The sequence below is a fragment of the Euprymna scolopes genome, chromosome 12, assembly GCF_053919585.1.
Source record: "Euprymna scolopes isolate OS-2025 chromosome 12, ASM5391958v1, whole genome shotgun sequence".
In the NCBI taxonomy this organism is placed as follows: domain Eukaryota; kingdom Metazoa; phylum Mollusca; class Cephalopoda; order Sepiida; family Sepiolidae; genus Euprymna; species Euprymna scolopes.
In genome coordinates this window covers 134,594,993-134,616,637 of record NC_136493.1, presented here as the reverse complement: position 1 = coordinate 134,616,637, position 21,645 = coordinate 134,594,993, and the positions used below count along the sequence as shown (strand labels likewise).

The window sequence follows — 21,645 nt, the reverse complement described above, 5'->3', positions numbered from 1 at the left end:
GTGCATAATGTAACTTTTAAAGGCAGGTTTAGTTCTGATGGTCTCGGAGGAAGATTAAATTTGAACAAGAGATTTCATTAATATGGTTACATTGAAAGACTGGATAAGAGTTCTTGAATTAGTAGATGTACAACAGTTGAGTTAGCAGGGTTCATCAGTGGCAATAAACAGGAGCAAATAACTTGTTAATAGTGGAGCAAAGTTGTGACTGACAGTTACACAACAGATTGGTGAAGGTATAAAGAGAAGGCAACGTTAAATTGTACTGCAGTTTAATCAAAATCATTTCTGTCTGCACAGCACATTTTCCAAGTGCAATATCTGTTCTTCAGGTGCTGTGCTTCAATTTCTTGTTCTCTGTCAGTGGAGGAAAAATCTTTCAAGACTGAGACAATTTTTATTTTTGTTCCTTTTCTCCACATTAAAAAACGACCCTGGTGTCTAATTCTGTCCCGTGGGGAGGCATTGTAAATAGGAACACATTTTATTAATCAGTAATTAACAACAGTAATTAATTAGTACAAGGAACTTAATGATTCGCTTTTTAATCTTGATACAGGAATATTGCAGATTGAGTTTACCGAGAATTTTACAACACAATGGCAAGATGAAGACCAGTCTGCTCATTGAAATAAAACACAGGTCATACATATGACAGCAGTTTACTGAAATGTCCTTATATATGCCGTTGTTGTATCAGAAAACACTTGACCACACTAAACATTCTTATTGTATATCTTGAGCACTTAATCACATCATTAATGCAAAGATTATTCATATCTGATCTGACAGACCATCAAGTCAGTTTAAGAACCACTTCATCACTAATATCTTATCAGAGTTCCAAGAATATTTTGATCTCAAGATCACGTGGAACTTTTTGCAATGTCACATGGAAAAGATTCAGTTGCTGCAATTGGAAGTGTAAAGACATAAATGGCTTCTAAAGTAAAGTGGTTCATTAGTGCGACTGTAAACAATGCAAAGTCATTTTATGACTGTGCATTTAGTGTTCCTATTTACATGCCTCCCTACAAGAGCAGAGTTAGACACAAGGTCGGTTTTTAATGTCGGGGAAATCCAGCTCCCCAAAAAGGGGCACTCTGGATAAGAACAAAAATTTAAATTGCCTCAGTCTAGAAAGATTTCTCCTCTACTGATAGGTGAGAAAAGGTGAAGTGTAGTATGAGAACAGATACTACACTGTGATCTTGGACCAAAAGGCCAAGCAAGCATTAAAAATATGTCTGTGCATTTAGTGCTGTCAATCAGTTAAAAGTTTTTTGTGTCAGTTATAAAAATTGAGGACAAACTTTGGATTATTTGGACTACCATTCTCATCTTTAGTGTTATTCACACAAAATATGGAATCCATATGACATCAGGTCAGCATTCAGGAGCGACTCGACTCAACTCTCCGAAAAAGCCTTGTGCGAGTCAAGCCTCCTACAGAAAAAAGTGATGACTAAGAACTTTATGTGATTGCATGTAAATGCGGAAAACTATACAAAGAAGAAACACCTCATTCATTTAAAGTTAAGGTTAAAAGAACAACAGAGAGTTGTAATATATGGACATTACATAAAGTTGGGTATGGCTTACTATATATGGAGCAAACAGCAAACCATTTACTGTTATGGGACAAAGTAAACATTCTAGAATAATGGAGATTAAGATAATGCAAAGAAGCTGTGCATATGCTGGACAACGATCACATCCTAAGCAGGTGCAATATGGGAATCATCAATTATAAATAATATATAAGGTTACCATTAAGAAAAAAAGTTAAGTAGTAATCTATAGTGATTGTACATCAAAAACAAGAATAGGCTTAAGTCTCCCAAAATTCAATGGATAAAGTACTAGGCAAAATTCAGTTGTAATTGACTTCCTTCTGAAAGTTGAAGGTTCAATTCTTAGTGCAGACAATACTAAGAATACTGCGAATTACTTAAAACTACTATTAAGTCATAATATGCTACCTCCGTAGATTAAATAAAGGGTTTCTTTTGACAACACACCTAAAGAAGGTTACATAGTCGTGAGAATAACACTCAAGATGAGAATAGTAGTCTAAAAAAAAAAAAAAAATGCAAATTATAAATCCTCGTTTAAAAATTAAGAAACATAAAATGCCATGACTTCGGCAAAATCTTGGAGACAGCTCCAAGACTTCTTCAAGACATTTCAAAAAGGTAACAAGCTGCACTTATGTTCTTCAATATTCATCAACAAAGAATACAGTCATGCAGCGATTCTGACCCATAAAACATTCACCAAGAAGCATATGAAGATTATTAAAAGCGGTATTGGACTAGTTAGGAGAGAGGGATGATAATGTGTTGCCATACCCAAATTTACGCCATGAAATGTACAAATTCGAATGGGAGACATTGACTTGTAGAAATATTTTACGTAATTCAAAGATTTACAATTGAACTCATGTTTACTTCATGTAGATTAATTGCAGAGTTTCATTAGTCACATGTTTTCGACAGGTGAAGTGCAGCTATAGAGAAATTAGAAAATCAAATTGGGTTTATATCAAGCTTGCCTATTTAACTACCAAACGTTCCATTATAACAAATCGTGAGGTTCAATAGAAAACTGTGCCAAATATGTTTGCACTGCATGTCCACAAATGGTCTCATTAGTCATGCTAACTTTAATGCAATTTTTTTTTAAATAAATGAAGTCAAGGAGAAATTAAAATCATAACATTTAAATACTTAAGGGTTAGACATGCCATACAAACATTAATAGTTTATTTGCTCGAGTAATGGATTATCTGCAATTAAGTTCTGCAAAATGTCTCGTCAGCCTTATATGGAATTGCTGCCCAATTGGCAGTAGAGATTTATAGCTGTTGTCCCTCATTCAATTGTGTTTATTTGAAAGATTGGCAGAATTGCACTTTTGTTGAAGCATGAACCTCATGAAATGCAGTGCCGGCTCTTACAGTGAGTCTAACTTACATAGCTAGCTTTCAATTAAAACCAAAACAGTTTAAGCATTTTCTTTTTACTTTCTACTTATATGTTCATTATAAAAAAAATTAAAAACTTTCATGCCATTTTTCTTTAAATTTACAATCAAAAACTTAAACTTGTTAAAGTCTAAGAAATTCCATTTGGCTTCTTGCTAGTTCTAAATAAATCAGAAAACAGTGGGAGGTCTACTTGTTGGGAAGATCTTACAATCCTGTTTATCACATTCCATATATATATATATATATATATATATATATATATATATATATACACACACACACTTTTTTTTTTTTTACCATTGGGTCACTCAAGGATAAGGATTCCTATTTACTTTGCCTCCCCACAGAACAGAGTTAGACACCAGGGTCGTTTTTAAAAGTGGAGAAAAGAACAAAAGTAAAAATTTTCTCAGTCATGAAGGATTTCTCCTCCACTGACAGAGCAAGAAATTGGAGTGTAGCATCTTAAGAACAGATACTACACTTTGATCTTTCAAGTGGATTAATAAGACAATTGTCCGTCAAAAGATAAGGAACACTATGTGAGTACTAATATTGATCAAAGTTATGAATTGCGATTGATTACTGGGGCAGTTTATGACAAATTTGTTTACATTACATCAAAAATAGTTAAAAGAAATGTCTTAAAGGATAAAACTTACAAACAAAAACAATCAATATTCAATCATAAGCTGAGTCATAGCCAAAGAAAATCTGACACATTTTATACAAACTTGAAATTGAAAGATAAACATATGTAGATACACACGGAACCACTGATGGTGAAAGTGACAAACAGCGAACGGTAACATATTACCATCCAACTTACAGTTTTAAAAATTGATATTTTGATTACAGAAACAGAGTTTGGATGCGCGTATGAGGCTGTATGCAAATGCCGAGACGTGTGTGAAGTGACATCATTGTAAGGAAAAAGAAAAAAAAACTATAAAAAGAATGTGTGCACAGAATGACGATGACGTTTGAGAGGACAGAGGTCAGAGAAAAAGAGCATGATCACGTTTTATTTGGGAAAGTATCTGGATATAAATGTTTTTACAACAGAAAAAAGCGAGTCGAGTTATTGTCTTCTGTTCCTTGCGACATATTCTCCTACAACGTGTTGGGTGTTGAGTGTGAACATGTTACTGTGCGTGTAACGTTACATTGCATACTCATCAAGTTAAATATTTGGAGGAATGTTTTGTTTACACAAGTGCAATGGAATAACATGTAGATTGATAAGCAATTTATGAGCAAGGATGAAGATGGATGAGAACTCATATGAAGAAAGCATATTTGGACAGCAAAGCTATTAAGATTGTTCACAAGTTTTGTGCTTTAGTGATATTCATATTAATTGGAATCATGAAACTACTGCTCTCATGAGTGTCATTTTCACAACATTTCAGTTGTTATAACCTCCGATCATCTTCAGGTGTATCTTGTTCAACTCGGAGAATGTTTCGACAAGATGACCTGAAGAAGGTCAGACATTCGACTGAAACATTGTGAAAATGACATTCAAGCTGAGAACAGCAGTCTGATGGATCCAAATAATACAAATAACCGATCCTTATCTCAAAAATTCAGAAACAAAAATTTAGTGATACTATTGGAGCACAGAGAGGAGCAGGTGCTTATGCAATTGCAAGAGTTAATGGATGAAAGTAGTTCAGGGAACTTCTGCCATTACTCACTAGCAGAGCGTTACCATTGCTGACCAAGTGTAGAATCTACCCGGCATGTGAATGCAGTGTGATGATACATGAAAGAGAAACTTTACCAGTGAGGGTTGAGGACATGCATTGCATGGATACAAATGTTATGAGAATTATATGATATAGGTGCATAATGTAACTTTTAAAGGCAGGTTTAGTTCTGATGGCCTTGGAAGAAGATTGAATTTGAATCTGCAATTAAGTTCTGCAAAATGTCTCGTCAGCCTTATATGGAATTGCTGCCCAATTGGCAGTAGAGATTTATAGATGTTGTCCCTCATTCAATTGTGTTTATTTGAAAGATTGGCAGAATTGTACTTTTGTTAAAGCATGAACCTTATGAAATGCAGTGCCGGCTATATATATATATACACACACAACAGATACAAGAACAGATACTACACTTTGATCTTTGAAGCGGATTAATAAGACAATTGTCCGTCAAAAGATAAGGAACACTATGTGAGTACTAATATTGATCAAAGTTATGAATTGCGATTGATTACTGGGGCAGTTTATGACAAAAAATTTGTTTACATTGGATTTGAAGACAATTTATAATCAACTGAGAAGTATTCATGCAGTAATGTATTCCACAAGCAGGAAACCCCAGCAATGAAGCTTTGTCCATGAAACTTCTGCCTAACGTTAGGCACATAGAGAGAAATAGGAAAGACACTTTCCATTGTGATCAAAAGGCGAGTTCTTGTTGTGAATGCCTTACAAGGAAAAACAAGAGATTAGAACTCAGTTGAGCACCTTCCATGAAAATAACGATAGAGACTATGAACATCTCTTCCATGAAAAAGCAGTTGTAAGGAAGAGAATTTTAGAGTAGATTTTGTACTTTGTCAAGCTAAGAAAGAGAGCTTTGTGCAAAACCGGCTCAGATCTGGTATCAATATTTCATCTTATTTAAGTAGAAGATTGCATTTGCCGTCAAATAATTTATGGAGTAATAAAAGGATCCAATCATTTTTGTAGTCTTTCATTTAAGATCTGAGTGTTAGTCAGTCATAAGAACTTATCAAAACAAGGAACTCTAGACTGAGGCAAAACAGGAATCTGAGCATTGGGAGTTAAAGGAGAGAAGCTGGGCTTTAGATAAACTTAAATTAACAAGCCACATTTCTCCATGTCTGAAGAGAGAATCAGCTAAACCTTGATTACTAGTGCTCTTTGAAGGGTTGCCATAGATGTAGCATCTGATGATACAGTCAAATCTCGTTACTATGCCACCTGTCGGGAACCAAGCAGAAGTGACATAGTAACGAAGGTTTGTAAAAACGATCTTATTTTATCAAATAAAAACTTTTGTGGACTAAATCTAAAAAATGAATGAATAAAAAAAAAACCCGAAAAATATTGAATTCGAAAATACAACACACAAAAAAAGTGATATAGTAATGAGATTATGGGGTGGCACGGTAAATTTATTTTATATTGAATTTTCTTGAGACCGAGCAAAAGTAATATGATAACAAGAGTGGCATAGTAGTGAGATTTGACTCTGTATGTGTGTATGTGTGTGTACACACACATTTCATAAGTAAAATTCGATTCAAACGATTGGGGATATTTTAAGTAAGGTAATCCCATAGAGTAAATGTGGTATTGTGGCGACTGCTGAAGTGAAAGTGATGAATAAATGGTGGAATTGAGAGACATCGCTTGGGAGAATGGGTCAAATATGGCTAGTTAATAGTTGGAAAGGCAGAATAACTACTGATCTTATCAACTACACCTTACTATCCACATGTCGAGGAGGAGGGGGGGGGTGATTCTATAAAAATAGATTTTTAAAAATCATTTTTAACACACACACACACAAATGAAAAACGGTCACATTTTATAAACGAATAATACGCTCAAAATTTATTAATGAAGGTTAATGTTAAAAGAGTAGCAAATAAAGAAATGAAAATAAGAGTTATTGAAATTTACCAATCAACAATTATAGCAGTCGTAAATAATGACTTATTTTCTCATATGAAGAAATGTCCCTGCTAGGTGATTTGGTTACAAACTGCTCAATCAACTTGCAGGGCGCATTTATTTCATCAGTCCCAAGAAGAACTACTTCAACGCGTTTGGGAATCACGATTAGTCAGCAGGGAGATTCCCAGAAACAATAAGGAAGGACGTGCCCCTTTCTCTTATCCCTGTCCATTTAATGCCCAAAAAAACACTTGTAGATAAGCGCTGACAGATTTTTTCAGCCAAATAAACTTTCTAACTTTTCATTTTTTCACTTGGACACTGTCCAATTTTATTCCACCTATACTAAACGATATAGATAACTGAATAAATCCTTCCGTTGTTGATATAAAAAAGGTTTGTTTTTCTTTTTGTTCGACAGTTTTTGTTACTTTCAAATAATGATATTGGAGGTTATCTCATTTCTATACAATCTGCAATAGACAAATTTGAGCATATAGGGCATAATAAGGGCCTCAGGAGATCAGAGGCACAAAAGCGCATCTTTCAGTAAACTAGTTAACCTTCGCACACGGCATTCTGTAAACAAACATAAAAAAAAATTACTTGTTCGAGTTTAACAAAAAAATTTTTTTTTTTTTTTTTAAATATACGGTGCATTTTTTTTTATTATTATTATTCACAAAACTTTAACCAATCTATTTGAAAAAATCGAACAACTCGAGTTTTTTTTTTTCTTTACAGAATGCCGTGTATGAAGGTCGACCCAAAAAAGTTGGTTTTAGTTGCATTTTTATTTCAATAAATAATTAGGTACTTGTGCACTTATTGAACTGTGCTGAAATAACGTTATTATTTAGAAAGCCATTCTTAACAGGAGGGTGTTTTGTACCTATTCTGTATTTCCACCTAAGAATTTAATAATAAAAAAGATATCGTAAAATTTTAACTTAGAAATACTATTTAAAAATAGCGCGGTTCAATAAGTGCACCTGCACTAGCACCAATTCAAGCCACAGAGAGGTACAATTTTATTTATATAGATTATTACTTGTCGATTGTCATAAAAACACCAAAAACTGAATATGTCATCGCATTATTTTCAATAACAAACAACAAAACGATGGAGAGTGTGCGATGAAGAAGAGGAGGGGGTAGTTCTCTTCCACTACAAGTGAGACAGTGAGACACTGAGACACCAGGGTGGGAAAGTGGGAATCAGAATTCAGCGCATACGAAGAGGGGCACTGACCTGCAAAAAGTGCCTGGGTAGCGCCGTCGGCATTCCTTGATGAACGCCTCAGGCGATCAGCAATAAATTAACCCCTTCTCAAAGCGTGAAAGCAAAGCCTGGGAAGGTAGACGATCAAGAACTGCAAAAATCCAGCATTACACCGCAATCAACAGGGACCATCATCACAGGCAGGAATGGTCTAATCTGTTGATTTGGGAGCCGAACATTAGTACTGAATTAATGTAACAATTAGCTTCCCCACGGCCAAAGGTACAGCAATACAGCATTCATGCACACAAAAAATCGAAAGGATGCTCACTTTTTTCCCCTTCTTACAAAATATAAAAAGTTTTAGACTAAGGACAACAAACATAAGCAACCGTAAAATTCGTTATTGGCACTCCTCCTTTGCAAGGATTTCCTCATGGAAGGTCGATCATGCTTCTTCCCCCGTTTAAATTTGATAAAATAGAGAGAAGGAGGGGCTGAGCAGAAAGGTTCTTGAAGCTGGGGCAGATACTTTTTTGCCCGGTTTCCATGGAGTTTGAAAACAACACCAAGACACTGCCATTTGTTGTGGGGAAGTTGGCACAGGGTCTTTGAAACTTCTGCCGGGATTGTTTATTAAATTGTTAAGTGAAAGTACAGAATAGTTACAATACACCTGCCAGCCAGGTAACATAAGTGCATAAGTACCAATAAAGTGATTTTTAGTCGTGTACAAGCGACTCTATAAGTCACTCCATATTTCGGTCGGTCTGTCTGTAACACTTTTGTGCTTGGCCTTTTTGGTTAAGATCAAAGGTCTGTTGTTAATAGATGCTGTTCTTAGCTTTTTAAGATTTTCTTGGCCTTTTGGCCAAGGTCCTGTCGAATTAGCTGCAGGTTGTTATCGACGAGTTGGTTGAACCGGAACAGAACTATGCTGTGAAGGGGAGATCGATTAAGAACAACTTGCACCTGATACGCACGATCCTAGAGGGAGGGATAGATGACGACACGGAAGCCGCGCTGATCAACTTAGATCAGTCCAAAGCTTTCGATAAGGTCGACCATCGTTTCTTAGCATCTGTCTTAAAGGCCGCTGGTTTTAAACCAGACTTCTGCAAGTGGATCTCCGTGATATATCGACAGCCCACAGCCGTTGTGCAAGTCAACGGAAAGCGCTCAAAACCCTTTGTTATCTCTCGGTCGGTTTGTCAGGTTTGTCCACTGTCGCCTCTGCTCTATGTTCTGCCTTTGGGGCTCCTGCTCCGCAAGCTGAGACGTGGGGAGACAAATTCAGCCCTGTGCGGAATTGCAATACCCGGTGGCTCAGTCGCCAAGGTATCCGCGTTTGCCAATGATGTCATGGTCTTTGTGTCGAGCTTCAGAGACATCGAGATCGTGTTGGAGGCGTTCGCTCGGTACGAAAGAATTACAGGGACCAAGATAAACCGCAGCAAGTCAGTAGGACTGCGGTTGGGCGCCTGGAGTGGCAACGTCAACCTCCCGGCGCCCTTCAGCTGGACGGATGGTGTGGTTCGCACCGGGTTTCCAGCTTGACAAAAATTAGTTGGAGGTACGGTCAAAGGTGGAGGCTGCAGTCAATTCGTGGCTTCCTAGGAAACTTTCCTTAAAGGGTAGAGCTGAGGCATGCACCACTTACGTCTTTCCTCTCATCCTTTACCGACTGGCCGTACTTCCCTGCCTGCACAACACCTAACAGCTCTCGTCGAACTCTTGTCCTTGCTTCTTTGGGACAGAGAAAGACACTGGGTGAGCAGACAGGTCTGTATTCAACGTCTGTGTGAGGGAGGCTTGGGAATGCCGGACTTTAAGTGTCATGGAGACGCTGAGAGGCTGGCCTTCCTGAGCCACTATATGCAAGATCACCAACCGTGGCACCCCGCCTTCCCCGACCTCGTTCTCGATCCTTCTATCAAGAGCCGTTGCAGGCCGCGGGGAGAATCTGCCTACATGAAAGAGTGCCGAGCCGCGCTAAAACGACTACCAAGGTCCAACGACCTTGACTGCTACCCGTAGGGAACTCCACAGGGATCTAGTGAAGGGGGCCGCCGACCACCCGCTATGCGCACGTTTGGGTTGGCAGCAGAGTAAGATCCGCTACACGTGGATCTGGGCGCCAGATTCAAGTCATCTGAACAATTCGGAGTTCTCTCTGACCTGGGGATTGGCCCGAAATGCACTTCCACTCAACAACATACAATGCAGTTCCGGGTTTTTGGAGTTGCCTGATTATCCCTGTTGTGGGACAACGGCCGTAGAAACGACTGATCATGCTTTCTTCGGTTGCCGTGAACTCCGCCAGTACTGGTCGTATGTCAGCGAAGTGACGGCTTGCATTGATCCTGTGCATCCTCACCCAATTACCATATCCAATGTCGTGGACAACGTGAGGCCGCTGTGAGACCGGGAAAGACAAATGGTCTACGTTACAATCCTGGCCATGGCAAGAATGGTGATTTGGACGTCGCATCTGCAAGGTTGCCGGGGGGAGGGGGGAGTTGTCTTTTACTGATCAGGATCTGATCGCTTTCTTTAAACACCAACTACGGGTGAAGATCAGATGTGAGAGAAGAAGGCTACATCGCGCGGCATATGACAGAAGATGGATACATGTAGCAAGTCTGTGTATACGAAGAGGAGCCAAATTTGAATACATGTTCCCAGCCTAAATGTGGAATGCCAGTTCTGTAAAGTAAAATTAAACAAGTAGCCTCTCAGCTAGCTGAGTGTGTGTTCCATCCCTCCCCAATTAGGAAGCCTCCAAAATTCCCACCCCCTCCTACTTGTAATTTTTGTTTTCACCCCTTCCTCTAAATTTCACACATCTTGGAGAGAAAGAAATACAAACTAACCCCCATCCCTTACCCACAAAATTTTCTTTTCTCCATTCACCCCCATCTAGAGGGCATCCCCACTTAGAGACTGACCAGCAGAAGCAAGGTTCCTTTTACAAACCTAGTGGAAGGGCAGTCTATCAACTAGACGGGGTTGGGAGGGTCCTACTAATCACCTTTTGTTTTTTCTTCCCCTGTCCTCGACACAAATGAATTATTGTACTATCTTGTTATCTTTTTTGTTTTTACACGTCAATAAAAAATGTTTTAAAAATTGGGAGTTAAGTAGGACGTCCCCCAGTATGAAAAGGTGAATGCGGTATTATGGTGAAAGAAGATACTAGCTGGGAGAAACTTTTGATTTTGTTTAGTTCTGGAGTGACAAGGATGACCAACGACCCCCACAATCCCCCCTTTTGAGTTGGCCATGTGCCTTAAGTTTTTTTGTTCATTGTTGATTTTCACTGTATTTTTAACATGAATAAAGGATTTAATATCTCAAAGTGTAGTATCTGTTCTTACTGTACTTATGTTTGTAACTGTGATATAAAGTGGGGAATGACTTTTCTGTATTAATTTAATGTAAAATGATCACCCACATTACAACCAGTCAGTCTTAAAGCCATTCAAGTCATTCTCCAGATCATTCAAGTTGTTTTTGAAGGATTCCAGTTATTTTTTAAGCATTCAAGTCATTCTGAAGGTCATTCAATTCATCCTTAAGTTCATTAAAATCATTCTAAGTCATTTACTTTTTATTTAAGTCATTTCAGCCCATTTTTCGGTCATTTTCGTTTATCTTTAAGCATTTCATATCAATCCTACATTCACGCATTCATTCGTTACAAGAGAGCACGCGACTAATGGCTATCGGCCTTGTTAATATCGTATTCAGCTAAATCCATAACATACAGCACTTGAATGAATGGTTTATTTTGTTGATGCTACACCGTAATCACGTGATTAAAATTTTAGCAGACGAACCATTGGGAGTCAAAAAGGAGTTCCCCAAAGTTCGCGGGAAGAAACTATTAAAGGCATTCCGGCATCTAGGGATCTTTACTATGTAGGGGTGGGATTTAGCTGCTTGCCGGGTTTGTCCTGGGTATTTACATAGAAGGGGGTAGAAGGGTTTGTAGTTCGTCGGAGTACCTACCATTAAAATACTTGTAAAACAGGCAGAGAGGGATGCAACATTTCGTCAATGGGCTAGAGGTTGAAGCCGAGCTGAAAGTGCGGGATAGATTAGGTTGGCGACTCTTTTTTTTTAACCCTGTCTAAGAGTGAGAGACTAGTAGTATGCACCAGTGCACCAGCCTGGTAACAATGCTTGCTCCATACATGGGCGTAGGTACAGGATACTTTCAGGCGTAAACTTAATTAAATATTCTTTAAAAAATGATTGAATTTTTATTCGAGCCGCCTTTCTTTTGTCTTGGATCAAATTATAGTATTAGTTCAGTTTCAGGCCATATTTCCCTTTCCTGGGCATTATTTCCCCCTGTCGGAGGGTGAGGATATTGTCTGTCGCCTAAGACGCACTCATCATGAGAATTCCTAATCCAGGATTCCTTTTTTGGGAGCTGCCCCCCCCCCACTTCAAAATCGATCTTGTATGTAAGCAATAAATAAAACAATAACAGAATAATCAAACTTGGTAGTTACGTTCTAACTTGTAAAATAAAACAATCCTTATTGTAGATTGAAGTAACGGGAACAATGAAACAAACAGGTATGATTCTACTTGAAAACTAGCTTACAGAAACGAGCAATTTAACATATGACAATAACATCTTAGGTGTAAACAAAAAGTCATTAAACTTATTTTTTGCAGATAAAAAAAGTCAACGAACCTAAAAGGTCGTATTAGCACACATGTTTAACAAGAGTAAATAAATGAGTCAATGAGAAATACTGAAAAAGAACACTAATTTATTAAAAACTAGCAAGGTCTGGCATTGTCCGGGAATACGTGATGAATCTAAGAATATCTGCCCCTAACCACGAACCTCATATCACTATTTTTATTTGTAATTTACGTAACTATTATTTTTCAAGGTATATTTTTAAATGGTAAATGTACAAACACTCATTCTAACGAGTTTTGGGGTTTGTATTAACTATACACATAGATTCGAAAAAGTTGTCGAAAAACAAATATACAACAAATAAATGTTATCAAAGGCAAGATAAGTTACTTTTTTACCTGAACCGAACCGCCCCCTTAGGTAAACACTTCATCAAATCTCCACACTAACGTAATGTACTTGCAATAACCCTTACCCCTGAGTGGCTTCCGGGCCTCATAAGCGGTGATCACTGTGCAAAAAAAAAAAAAAAAAAAAAAAAAACCTGACTGGATACTTTTTTAGTGTGTTTTATTTAATGTAACATGTTTATTCAGCTCGAAAAACATAGTACTTACCGATGTATTGAAAATTTTAAAATGGCGCCCGACTCTCTCTTGAACACGGTAAGTTTGGGAAAATGAGTTAAAAATAAAAAAAAACGGTACTAGTGCACAGAGTGATCCGGACGTAAATAATAACGTTATTAATAATAACGCTATTATTTAAAAAGCCATTCTTAACATGGGAGGGGAGGGTGTTTTGTACCTATTCTATACTTCAACCTTACAATTGAATAAAAAAAACAAAACTTTAATTAAACTTGGAAATCGTAATTTAAAAAATAGCGCAGCAGATCAGTGATCACTCTCTGCCTGCACTAGCACCAACAAAACTATACAAAATACTGTTAGAAACTCGCTCGATGTGTTACCGTGACATAGGCTGACATATATTCGGTGGGGTTTAACAGCATTTTGTATAGTTTTTTTTTTATTTTTATTATTTTGAACTCATTTCTGTTTTGTTTACGAATTGTCGAATGTTAACCATTCCGTAGTTTTTGCCGTTTGTATTCGGCGCGAATTCAGACATCGGGATATCATTGTAAAACCTTGTTAATCGTCATTGTTCGATTCTTGGAATAAACAACTTTAAAATATTAAAAAATAAAAACGCCCCCCCCCTTCTTCGTCTTTGCCCTGATAAACAGCTGAAAATAAATATAAAGGCGAGAAACAGAAACTCGCGAGGAGCAGACAAAATGTTTATCAATAAATTCGTTGCAACATGTAAAAACATCTTTATACTCAATCGAAAACACAAAGGTTGGGGGGGGGGGGTGCAAATCTGCACATGTGATGACGTACGCATTTTCCCTCGCAAACGATTTCTTTATTTAAAATAGTGTTGGTGTTGGTGTTGGTGTGCAGTTTACAGACCGTGCTGAAATAATAACATTATTTTAGAAACCCATTCTTAACATGGGGAAGAGGGGACTTTGTCAACTATTCTGTATTTTCACCTAAAAATTTAATGAATAGAAGATAAAATTGAATTTAATTTGAAAACCCTATCTAAAAATAGCATGGTTCGTAAACTGCACAAGTACTAAAATAATTTTCAAACTAATTACGATGGTGTTTGTTGAGATAAAGTCGACAGATGGTTTTCTTTTTAAATACGTCATTTTAAGCAAAATCAACAGTACTTACTTGTCATGTCGAAAATAGTCATATATCCAAAGAATAAGAAAATTCATCGAGTAGAAAATTATTTATAGTTAAAAGCTATGAAAACTTGGGGGAAATAGCATTTTCCCTAGATGTAAACACCTTGAAGATTGCGAATATAGGGAGCATAATGACGGTCTTTTTTTTTAAGACAATAACGATGGGCTTTTTTTTTTTACTAAAACACAATAGCGGTTCGGTTGTTCTACCTTATGAATTTTCGTAATTTTGGGATGTATTATTTTCGTCATGACAAGTAAGTATCGTTTTTGCATTTTGTATTTATTTCAACGATAAATCATACGCGAGTAGATCAAGATAGTAAGGTATGAAAATATATTTATAGCAATTAAGCTACACGAATGCTTAATTGCCATAAATATATTTTGGTTATCTCCAAGTTTCTTCACCCCGTGTTGAAAAAGGCATAGTGCACGGAGCTGTCAGCTGCAAAATGAAATGATTTTTTTCATTTTTTTTTTTCGTACTTGTGCACTTATTGAACCGTGCTGAAATAATGTTATTACTTAGAAAGCTATTCTTAACACGGGGAAGGAGGGTGTTTTGTAACTATTCTGTACTTTCGCCTAACAATTTAATTTAAAAAAATATCGTAAAACTTTAATTTAACTTGAAAATACCATTTAAAAATAGCGCGGTCTAATAAGTGCACTTGCACTAGCACTTTTTTGTTGTTAAATAAGCAAGCAAACAAATTGTTTGGGTTTGTATTACTGTACACAGATTCGAAATAGTTGTCAAAAAACAAGTATATAACAAATAAATGTTATCAAAGGCAAGAGAAGTTACTTTTCTACCTAACTGGATATGGTTTCAGTGTTTTTATTTAATGTAACATGTTTATTCAGCTCGAAAAACATACTGTGTTTACCGATGTATTGGAAAATTCAAAATGGCGCCCGACTCTCTCTTTAACACGGTAAGTTTGGGAAAAGGTGCTATAAATATAAAACTAGAAAAATTACTGTTAGAAACTCGCTCACTATATATTACTGTGACATAGGTTGACATATATTCGGTGGTTTTTAATAGTATCTTGTCTAGTTTATTATTTATAACACCTTTTCCCGAACTTACCGTGTTAAAGAGAGAGTCAGGCGCCATTTTGAATTTTCCAATACATCGGTAAACAATGTATGTTTTTCGAGCTGAATAAACATGTTACATTGAATAAAAACACGAAAAATAGATCCAGTTTGGTAGAAAAATAACTTATCTTGCTTTTAATAATATTTATTTGTTATATATTTGTTTGTTTTTTCGACAACTTTTTCGAATCTATGTGTACAGTAATACAAACCCAATTGTTTTTGTTCGTTTGCTTATTTTAATAAAAAAAAAAGTTTTAAAAAGTTTCATTTTGCAGCCGTCAGCTCCTCACAAAATGCCTTTGCCAACAAAGGATAAAAACTTGAAAATCTATTATATTAATATAAGCAATTAATAAGTTTTAAAAGTTCGACTAAATACCGATTGCCAGCAAAGTAGCCAGCTTTGTTTAGTCAATTAACTCAATTAGTAACGTAAACAAAATGGCAGCTTTGCTGACAACCGGTATTTATGGAAACTTTAAAAACATTGTTTTTTTTTGTTTTTTTTTGGTGCTAGTGCACTTACTGATCCGCGCTATTTTTTTTTTTTTAAATCGTATTTCCAAGTTTAATTAAAGTTTTATGTTTTTTTATTCAATTGTAAGGTTAAAGTATAGAATAGTTACAGAACACCCTTCCTTCCCTCCCATGTTAAGAACGGCTTTTTAAATAATAACAATTTCAGCACTAGTACCTTTGTTTTTCCTAAGATTGTTTTTAACTAATTTTCAAAACTATATTTTATATGAAATAATTTATGCCGCTAACTATAACGACTTCCACAAAGATAAACACATATCTTACCTTCCTAATGCACCTTGAATAAGATATTTGGAGTCGAGTGGTTCCGTGTTGATGGGAGTCTTTGGGGTAAAGACTTCGAGTCTGTCTCCAGCCACGTGGTTGTTGCAGCCCATGGCCAAATGAACAGTCGGACTGTTCATTATGGAATGACTTGTATAATAATAAAATCTATATTGATAGACTTGACCACAAATGGCAAACAAACAGAAAAAATAACTGATTCCCTCTTTTTTTTTTTTTTTTTTTAAATATAACTTGTAAATACAAATTTACAAATCTTAAAGGCTTACATGATAAAAATGTAATTTATAAATTTAAGCATTTTATCTTTAAAGTTTTTAAAATTAAAATATGCAAAATAAACATTAATAATAGAAACGCTAAAAATTATAAAAACAATTTCTTAAGGGTAGTTTAATCGGCCAGGTAGGCAATAAGTTTTTTTTTGTTTTGTTTTTAGTATTGTTAAAAGAAAGGTAATATAACAACTGCTTGTCTAGGAAATTATTAGATAAATAAATAAAAACTAGAATATAGTGTTCACTTTCAGATAATAATAAAAAAAATTTTAAAAAAAAACACGAAATTATAAAGTAGTGAAATATGTTGACGACATTAGAAAGTGAGTATTTTCCGATGGATTTAATGGTCAAAGGGATTTACAGTTAAAGTGTCGTCAATAATAACTGTCCATTTATATTTTATTAGACATAGGGTTTAAACGTGTATAGGTGCTAACAGAACACTAACTACACACTAATATTTAAATTAAACAACAAAAATATATACTTTTGGGGGTTAGGTGAAAAACGTAATTTAAGTTTTCTCGGTGTTACCCGGTGAAGACATTTTTAAATTTGGTACGTTATTTTCGATTTTTTTTTTGTTTGTTTTAACATTCAAATCTACTTTAAAGCTTAAAGTATATACTTTTTTTTTTTTTTAAACTCCGTTTTATAAATTAAGATTTTATTTTGTTTAATTCATTATTATTAAAAAAAAAAAATTAATACGTCAAAATTGATAATCAATTCGTTTGAAGCCAAGTTGGTCTATTTGTTGTTGACATTTCTGGGAAGTTTTCCCCCCTCATGGATTTGGTAAAGTTTCCGGCGAAAACATTTTCCCTTTTGGTTTTAAAGACAGTAAAATCCTCAGGTATCGGAAATAATGTTTCAAATAGAATAATCCTTGTGGTTTTATTATTGTCGTATTTATTTACAGCGACATCCTATTCGGTAGGTCCTCTTCGTCTCCGTACTTCCTCTCATCTAAAAAAGAGAGAGAGAAAGAGAAAACCTCTCCCACTACACAATTTGAAGATAGACTTCCGTTAGGTGCGTGTGTGTGCGTTAAGTAAACATACAACTACTGTTAAGCTTGTTAGATTGTTGATTGCTATTTTTGTTGTTACGGAGACTATAAATTTAATTTATTGATGATTAGTTAGAATTTAAAAAAAAAATGTTTGTAATAATGCACCTTTGTTTCATTTCAAACTCTATATTGCTTAGCAAACAGCTTTTTAAAAAAAACAAAAAAAAAAAACGCAATCACCTGTTTGTTTGGTGTGTGTTTACACGTTTAAATTATTTTTGACCGGAGTAAAAATAAAAATAAATTTGAATATTAAAAAAATATATATAAAAATAAACACAGAAACATTAGATAAGAGTTGTTTTTTATTAATTTTTTTTTTTAATTCTCAAAATTATTTTTAAGCTAGGCTAGTCTGCCTAAGGACAGTTTTATGAATGCCGGTTGGTTCGAATATTTTTGTTTTAAATAATTTATTTTTTAGCAAATACTATTATTATTTATTTATTTGCATATTATTTAATAAAAATAAGCAGTTTGTTAGAACAAATAACGGTGATGTTGCAACTAAATGTTCTCTTTAAAAACCGTTACGTATGTTTTAAATTTTTTTTTTTTTTTTTTTTTTTTTTTATCCGGTAAATTTAATTATACAGGAAAAAAGGAACGTTATCATCAATGTTGTTAATTAAGGTATTTCAAAAACCTCTTTCAATATTAAATGGACTTTGGACCAGGTGTTTAAAACAGCGGACCAACTATTATTTAAACATTAAGGTATAAAAAAATATAAATAAAAGCGGAAGTTTTTATTAATTTTTTTTTTTTTTTTTTTAGTTTAAATTAGTTATGTTAGATTAGAAATATAATCTTTGTGTATGCCAACTTTCTGTACTATCAAAAACTAAAGAGACGCGACCTTGTGTGCCTGTGTTCCTTGCTTTTGCATAACTTGTTTTTATTATTACTATTAACTGAATATTTTTTGGGATTTTCTTTTAAGATTTCCAGTTCCACTTGGTCAAATATAGCTACGTAATATCATTCACGTTTTATTTCTTTACTCCCAAACTAAAAATGTCAATTTTAGTCGAAAAAAAAAGTTAAATAACAATGCAAACTGCTTGCTTACTGTAACAAAATATTTGCTTTTTAGTGTTTTGTTTAATATTTTTAATATCAAGTTTTCCTAATTTATCTTCTGTTTCCCACCTGATTAAAAAAAAAACGAGATAAACATTTTTAAATCATTCTCCAACATTTGGAATAAAGTTTTAAAACTCCTCCTCCTCTTCCTCCCTGTGCCATTCTCGTTACAAATATCTTTGTCAACGAAACGATTGCTTACTACAAACCGTCACTTTTTTCTTTTTTTGTCAGTGACTGAGAAACAAGCAGACGTTGTTTATTTCGCAGCGTTAACGTTTTACTCGCCCGCCATGTGCTGTTGACGTTTATACACTTCCGGTTTAAAAACATAGGTCACTTCCGTTTTCGGTTTCAGTGGATTTTGACCAAAAAAAAAAAAAAGAAAGAAAGAATATCTGTCGTAATATAGTGGTATGAAAATATATTTACGGGAGTGGGGGCGGGTTATAGATTAAGATTGTCTGCTCTTTTTAACTTCCGGTTTTTGCGACGGTGACAAGCAAGATATGGTTCTATCGTTGTAAATGATTATCTTCCTCTCAGAGGGCAGCAGCGCCGAGAGCGGTAGCTCTAGATATATCTAAGGCTTTTGACAGGGTATGGCATGAGGGTCTCCTCAGGAAAATTAGATCATACGGTATCACTGGTAGAATACTTAACATAATTAAATCCTTCTTAGATAAGAGAAAAATCCAGGTTGTCCTCGACGGTCGTACATCTAAACAATATGAAATAGATGCGGGAGTGCCCCAGGGGTCTATCCTAGGACCTCTACTGTTCCTGATATTCATAAATGACCTCCCCGACAAAATTGCCTCTGAGATGGGTATATATGCTGATGACACCACACTCTATAACAGGCACGACAGGAAAACAAACGAACACATATTTAAAGAAATGGCAGAAACACTAGAGGATGACCTCCAATCTGTAGTGGAATGGGAACAAAAATGGATAGTCACATTCAATGCCACCAAGACTAAACTAGTTTTATTCAATAATTACAAGAAACCTTCTCTACCACCTCTCAACGACTCTTTATCTGAGCGTACATCTTTCAAACTAACATTCACAGGAAACATGAGTTGGAACAATTACATTGAAGGCATTGCCAGGGCCGCTGCAAGGAAGGTGGGCTCTCTCTACCGTGCTAGAAAATTACTTACACCCGAAAGTATCCTGTATCTCTATAAGGTCACCATTCGCCCATGTATGGAGTATTGCTGTCATATTTGGACTGGTGCATCTGCTACTAGTCTCTTGCTCCTTGACAAGGTTCAAAAGAGAGTCGCAAATCTGATATGCCCTGAACTGGCATCTAAGCTTCAGCCTTTGTCCCATTGACGAAACGTTGCATCCCTCTGCCTGTTCTACAAGTATTTTAATGATGAATGCTCTGACGAACTGCAAGCATTTGTGCCCCCACAACATGAACACCCTCGACAAACCCGACAGGCTGCTAAATCCCACCCCCACACTGTAGAGATCCCTACATTTAAAAGATCTTTCTACTCCAGTAGTTTCTTCCCCAGAACCACTAGACTTTGGAATTCCACTCCAGGTCCCTGCTTCCCCAACCATACTGACGTGCAGGAGTTCAAGTGCAACGTGAATCGACATCTTGCTGCCCAAATCCCTACATAGTACTCCAGTCGTTGCTGCCCCTGATAGTAGCTCCCTATACCAAAGTGGCAATGTGCCTTGATTGGGGTGAAAATGTAATTAAAAAAAAAAAAAATTTAATTAAATTAAAAGTGAAAACTACCCCATTCCCGTGTTAAGAATGGTACATAAATGTGTCTGTGTCGCTTATTTACAAGAAGTAAATCTCCATACTAATTGCCTGATGATTTGCTCATGAATAAAACATAAACCTTATCATGTTTCTGAATTTTTTAGATGAGGATTGGTTATTCGTATAATTTGGATTCTTCAGACAACCGTTCTCACCTTAAGTGTCATTTTTGCAACGTTTCAGTCAATATAAGTCTTCAGGTTTATCTTGCCAAACTCAGGAATCTGCACGAAATTTCGGCCAGCACCCTTTATTCAATTCATGGGAGTAGCTTGCTCTCGTCCTGTCAGCCATAACTAGATAGAGATTTTAAGTAATTTATTATTATATTTTCGGTTGGCTACTGTAGCAGAATTAGCAATAACCGAAATGAGAAATAGAGAGCTTACCTCGGATACGTCTGTTGTGTTTCGGCCTGAGCGGAACAGTTCCAAGATAGCTTCCATGGGTTTTTATTAGTGTTTACCCCATGCAATTATCGTAGAATCTGTCTGCTCTCGCGTGATTATGCAAATACATAATTCCCCGCTGCTATAAAGGCAGGTCACTGGAAAGCAGTCAGGGGGCGTCCTGCAGATTTTGTGTAGGTGGTTCTGATGATTGGATTGTGCTTTGTAACAAACCATGTGTCTGCGAGAAGCGAGTTTTCTTTCTGTTTTTTTTTTTTGCCTTCTTTCTCCACGGTTATTACAGACAAGAAACCCCTCTCTTCTAGAGGTGGGCAATACTGACTATTTCCTATCTGTGTTCCTCATTTTTTTGTTTTGTTTTGCATACTACATTTTGCTTCGGCCACACACTGAGGATTGAACCTTCAACCTTCAGAAGAAGGTCACTTTTACAACTGAATTTTTCTAAATATTCTAATCACTGCGCCATACGTCTTTGCGGACAATTCTAGTACGAATTTTAGGAATTTTAAACCTATTTTATTTTTAGATGTAAATATCACTATTTATTTCTATTTTTTTAGTTTTTACACAGGTTCACCCCACACAAATCATATTGTCACTTGGACGTAATGGTCTAATATTTGGGATCATGCTTAGGGAAGATGAATAAGATGTTGGTTTACATTACATTTAAACTTCTTCATATCAGTACAGTCAGCAAAGCAAACGGCAGGAAGGGAATTCCAAAGTCTAGCTAGTTGAGGGAAGGAA

General features: G+C 35.8%; 1 protein-coding gene across 1 annotated transcript in view; it reads right to left on the bottom strand.

Annotated features, from left to right (window-relative positions):
• Positions 1–17,666, bottom strand: part of LOC145291496 (serine/threonine-protein kinase 17A-like) — a 294,199-nt gene extending 276,533 nt beyond the window's left edge. The window contains exon 1 of the mRNA XM_080137398.1: positions 16,222–17,666. Coding sequence (XP_079993524.1) covers positions 16,222–16,361 — 140 coding nt within the window. The 5' untranslated portion in view covers positions 16,362–17,666. The remainder of the gene's footprint in view (positions 1–16,221) is intronic.
• Between the last annotated feature and the right edge of the window lie 3,979 nt (positions 17,667–21,645).